This window comes from Cariama cristata, unplaced genomic scaffold (assembly GCF_000690535.1).
Source record: "Cariama cristata isolate BGI_N322 unplaced genomic scaffold, ASM69053v1 scaffold20092, whole genome shotgun sequence".
In the NCBI taxonomy this organism is placed as follows: domain Eukaryota; kingdom Metazoa; phylum Chordata; class Aves; order Cariamiformes; family Cariamidae; genus Cariama; species Cariama cristata.
The window spans coordinates 5978-11518 of NW_009604634.1; the positions used below are offsets into that span (position 1 = coordinate 5978).

At 36.0% G+C, this 5541-nt stretch overlaps 1 protein-coding gene across 1 annotated transcript in view; it reads left to right on the top strand.

Moving 5' to 3' along the window:
* Positions 1-4075, top strand: part of LOC104158129 (apolipoprotein B-100-like) — a gene marked incomplete at both ends in the record, with an annotated part of 9839 nt that extends 5764 nt beyond the window's left edge. Inside the window, 6 exons of the mRNA XM_009695699.1 lie at positions 617-773; positions 997-1118; positions 1739-1949; positions 3173-3348; positions 3477-3664; positions 3930-4075. Of these exons, the coding sequence (XP_009694001.1) occupies positions 617-773; positions 997-1118; positions 1739-1949; positions 3173-3348; positions 3477-3664; positions 3930-4075 (1000 nt within the window). The remainder of the gene's footprint in view (positions 1-616; positions 774-996; positions 1119-1738; positions 1950-3172; positions 3349-3476; positions 3665-3929) is intronic.
* Between the last annotated feature and the right edge of the window lie 1466 nt (positions 4076-5541).

The window sequence follows — 5541 nt, forward strand, 5'->3', positions numbered from 1 at the left end:
TCCTGCTCCAAAGACTCCAACAAAGCTCCTCAGTATCAGGTAATGAGAACAGAATGAGAACTTTCAAGGCTGTGTTCTTCCCTTCTCTTCTTGGTTCTTATTGTGATGGAATTGAGAGGCTAGGGCAGGCATGGAGAGATTTTTAGTTCAGAAAAGTCCCAGACATTGTAAAACTGGGATAACTTCTTTTGTAAGACAGGCAAATAGCCCAGATAAGTGGCGACTGGGAGTAGTGGCTTACAGATTCTTTAATTTGTCACTGTTTTCTGAAATTTTCAACAAGAGTCTTAACATTTCTATTATTTCGTTTTCTTTCATATAAAATTATTTTGAAAGCAATGCTTATTTTTAGGTTGAATTTAAATGAACTACTTACATTAATTTTAAAGAGGGTAAATGGCTCAATACACAGAATTATGGTTATCAATAATAATACTTATAATAATAAACCACTTCATCATTTGTCCACCAAATGTTATTTCATTAAGCTCCTACCTTAATAAGTGATTTTTATTTAGAAAATAACCTCATTAATAGGACAATGTATGAACACCTGTCCTGGGAATAAATGGCTCACTTTTCTGTTCCAGTAATACGCTACATTTGGTGGCTCCAGCTAAAACTGAAGAGATTCCACCTCTGATTGAGAACCGAGAAACCTGGACTTCTTGCAAACCTTTCATTACTGGTCTAAATTTCTGTACCAAATTATTGTACTCTAATGCCAGTGCCACAGAGGCAGCTCCATATTATCCCTTGACTGGAGAATCCAGGTAAGTCATATCAGCTTTATGTTTATTTTGTGTTAACTAACCTTCCCTCTTAGGGCTTAGTATCTACAGTACCCTCTCACATAAAGCTTACCTTTAAAAATCTTTAAAAACAGACTAGCAGGAGCAGCTCAGAAAGAGAGCTATTGAGAACTGTATGATTTGTTCTGTTTGTAGTCATGGACAAAATAGTTATTTACAAGACATTTGTTTACTCCTTCTTTAGATTTGAAATTGAAATAGTGTCCACAGGCGAAGTGAAGGAATACTCTGCAAGTGCAAACTATGACCTGCAGAGAGAGGGAAATGACCTAATGGACACCTTGAAGTTTGCTATCCAGACAGAAGGTAAGAGTCTGAAAAAACAGTATGGTTTAGCTCAGTTTTGAACTGTGTCATTTAATGGGAAAAAGATTTGCATGAATAAATCATAATAGAATTCTTTATAGTATAAAATAGAATACCATTTTCACACCCAAACAAACCAACACTTTAACTCCATTTCATTTCTTGTATGCGATCCCAGTACAAGATTTTCATGGTCAGAGGCTGATTTTGTATCCCAAAAATGCTTCCCCATGATTTAAATAAAAGTGTGATGTTGGTGAATGGAAGCAAGGAAGAGAAGTTAATGTATTCTATATAAGCAAGAGAAAAATACCATTTCTGATGAAATATGGAAGTAAAGCATAGAAATTGAGAAGAACTGCATATATAGCAAATTTTTCAAAGGGAGAGTCTGTGGGATGGCAAGTTTATGTAACAAAAGTAGTGATGGGATTAGTGGATCGGCCCATGGTGTGTTTAGAAGATGAGGAGAAAAAAGATGACCTAGTTTCTGATTCAGACTCATCCAAGGTTGTGTTAGATCTTCACAGTGATATAATTTCCAGATGATGCTTTTTTCTTCTCCTTTTAAGAAAAGTCCAAACAGATTCCATAGTACCAAAGTACCTTATATTTTCCAGGTGTAAAGCAGCATGAGGCCACATTGACCTTCAGGTACAACAGAGACAGAAGGATTTTGACCAGTGATATCCACATTCCAGATATTGATGTTGAATTTGGTACAAACTTCAGAATTACTGATGAGTCCATTCCTGGAAAGAAAGCATATACATTTGCCTTACACTTTAACAACAAGAAGATTTCTGAAGTTACTCTTACTGGCCAGATAAGGTAACTCAGAAAACCACTTAGACTTTTACAGATACTTTTGAGTAAGATAGCTGAAGGTTTTATTGATGGTAGAAAATTTTGAAAAATTTTATCCCATTTTGGAGAAATTGCTTATTATTTTATTTGTAATCCATCATGTATTTATCAAATAAATACATCTAATACAGCAACTGATCTTTCATACTATACATATGTATATATCAAGTTTCTTGAGCTAGTTCTTAGTTCTTCCATGTTTGCACATACATGACTACAAGGATGACATTGTACTAGTGTTATTGCAGGTGTGATAATCCAAGGATATAAACAAGGCAAGGTTTGTTCAGAGAGGTATTACCTTTTCCTGGATATATTTGGCTCTAAAAAAAAGTTATTACATCTCCCCATGAAGAAGTCTAATGGCACTCAATAAACATCAAACCCCAAAATAACTGAGAGCTTCCTGTAAAAATTCCCACGCTTCATGATGAGAATATTTCCGGGAACATCTACAGGGGAGCTAACAAAAATGTTCAGCCTGCCAGGGTTTCTAAAATTGTCTGCCTCACAAGACCATACTGAAATGAGCTGATCACATTCTTTAATAAACCTCAGTCTTCCATGGAATTCTGTGATCTTGATGGTGCCCCGGGGAGTCTTTGTCTTTGCTGTTCATGCAGAATTGCTTCTGATATCAGTGGGAGCTTTGAACAGATGTCAGGGACCTCAATTCCCTTTCATTTGCACTAACATAATATTGGAAGTTTGCTCAAGTCAACAAAGTTACAGAGATATAAAATAAATATGAATAAAGGAAAATGAAGCCCAGTGGCATAATATATTTTGTCAAGTGTTTTGTTTCTGTGTGATTCATGGCCACAGTCTGTATCCTTTGTAGAGAATTCAGCTTGAGTAAGGAGTTCAGAATTTGGTTCAGGTACAACTTTACCAAGACAGGTACATATATCCATCAATTTCAGTATTGTGAAATTAATATGGAATTATTATTGTGCGTATCTGCACAGTAGCATTATAATAATTTACCACATATTTTGCAAAGTAACTAGCAGAAGTTGAAAACATTCACTGAATTGGAACAAGATTTACAAGTTTGATTCAATCTATTTTTTTATAACACCTGTTATGCCTTTACTATAGATTTAAATGCTGAAATTGCTCCTGAAACATAAGTGAAAAAGTGGAGTGAAATGTTTTATATTCACATTTACTTTTTGCTTTCACAGATATGCTGGAATGGAAGAGGCAATGTTAAGAGGCACCATTTCTGTTCCTCGCCTGCAAACTGAACTTGGAACTGAAGCGTTGGTTAATTACTCACCAACCACAGGTTATCTTCAGATGAGCTCAGCTGCAACAATTCATGGAAACTCAATTTCAGAAAGAGTTCTTCTCAGATATGGTATGGGCAAAAATATGATCCACGTGTGCAACTTACAAATTTAAGCATCTTGTTTCATTAGTTTATAGTATATCCCTAAATAGAATATTACTAATTTTACCCTTTTCTTTTAAATTCATGATTTTCAGATTCTGAGAACGTTGAGCTAGAGTGGAATTCAGGTGCCAGTGCTGCTGTGAAAAAAATATCTTCTGGCTTCCCAGTTGACTTTTCAGACTACCCAAAAACTTTACAGAAACATGCCAATGAACTGCTGGATCAGAAAGTGGCTCATACAGATATGACACTGCGACATATTGTGTCACAATTTATCGTGGTATGTTTCAACCTACAGTAGATATTACAGCTTGACCACATAACCCTGGTGAATTATTTCCTGCTCCATGGAAACCAAAACAGGAACTACTTGTAAAAGTATTCATCAGATTTAATAAGACGTTTATTTCCATCTTTGATTAAACCAGTCATTTTATCAGATGCTTGGGGCTCAGTATATGGATAGTTACAATGCCTTTCAGATTACTTACTGGGAAGTCTTAAACCTTGTTATTTACTTTGAAAAACTTGTTTTCGCATTGCAGGCAACCAACACCTGGCTGCAAAAGGCATCAAAAGATGTCCCCTATGCCCAGGCTCTGCAAGACAAGCTAAGTGGACTACAGGAACTGAACATTCAGAAAATTAATCTGCCTGTTATCACAATTCCTGAAGAACTTTTCCTGAAAAGGTAGAGAGAGAAATTAGGATAGTCACACAGGAGACTGAAAATAGATATTTTTTCATATTTTTTGCTATTTTATAAAACAGCATGGAATTACGGTAAACATTGGCATAAAATTGGAATCATAGCAAACAATTTTAAGACCAGAGATGAAATTATATGAAGGAAATTATGCATGCCATTAATACAGATTTGACTTCACAACAGTCACTCCTGCAGTATATGACGATATCCTGAAGTATTGTGTTATATAGTAATGGGAACTGAACAAAATATAGCATTCAACAATCTTTAGTCTAAGCCACCTGACCTAATGAAGCCAGGTTTCCCATAGATTTGTGTCTTATATCCCTACAGACCCTTTGTCTTTGGCCATAACCCTAACATCTCTACTTTTTCTTCTGCAGTCCTATTGGACAGTTCTTCCCATTCCCCTACACATACTGGTTGACCTCCACCAATATAGTACCCTGACCTCTTCCCATGTCTAATTCCATCCGTCCCTTGCTCAGAGGCAACACGTGCCATGGTTGTACACATATGGACTAGATACCTGCACTGATTTGAGCCCATCTCCTCCACCTAATAGACAGTTTCACAGAACTTGCATGAATGTGATTACCCCTGAGGCTTTTACCCTTCTGTCAAATTTGATAAAAATCATCCAATATGCAAAAAATTTCTAAGAAGTGGGGTTTGACAAACAAAAAGAGAGTCTGGAAGGCAAATAAATAGTATATTTCTTCTGTTTCTGGGAAATTAGACTGTAAGTCAGCCAGAGTGGATCTAGACTTTAAAATGCTCATGCACCTGCAAGGGTTTGCTCTCATTACAGTTCGTAGCACATATTGTTCTTGTCGTCTAGGGTTCATATCACATTGCTGCTCTGCCTCTGCGTAAGAATTCAAGGTGCAGTGTTGCTTGGTAGTATCTTCAGAATACACCCACAGCTACCACTGTGATAAATAGAAATGTGTCTGTATGGTTTTCCCATGAGCTAGGGAAATATTGATGTCTGAAATGAATATAAAAGACAACAGAAGCTAGTGTAAGATTGAATTACAAAAACAGATGGAGAACAGTCTTGCATTTTATCTCTCTTAGCACTGTTTTTCTATATCCTGTCTTTCACTGCAGTAATATGAAACTGTATGTTAATGACACACATCTCTGTTGCTTCCATTGTGTTCTAAGTACAAACAAGAAAAAACTGATTTTTATTCTATGTTCTTATCAACAGTGCACATTATACTACTAATAATAGGAATATCTACTGCTCTGTGATGTTGCTTTTTTAACCATTTGATGTAAAGGAACAGATTTCAAAAATGTTGCCTTAATTTTCATCTTAGGATATGGCTCTAAGTGTAAAAAAGAAGATTTTGTGTAATGAAAGACCACTTAGGCAAGCAAGAAAAGCATCTTTGCCAGCTTATTGTTCATGCACAAATTAAGGCCGAGTTTCCTTCTGT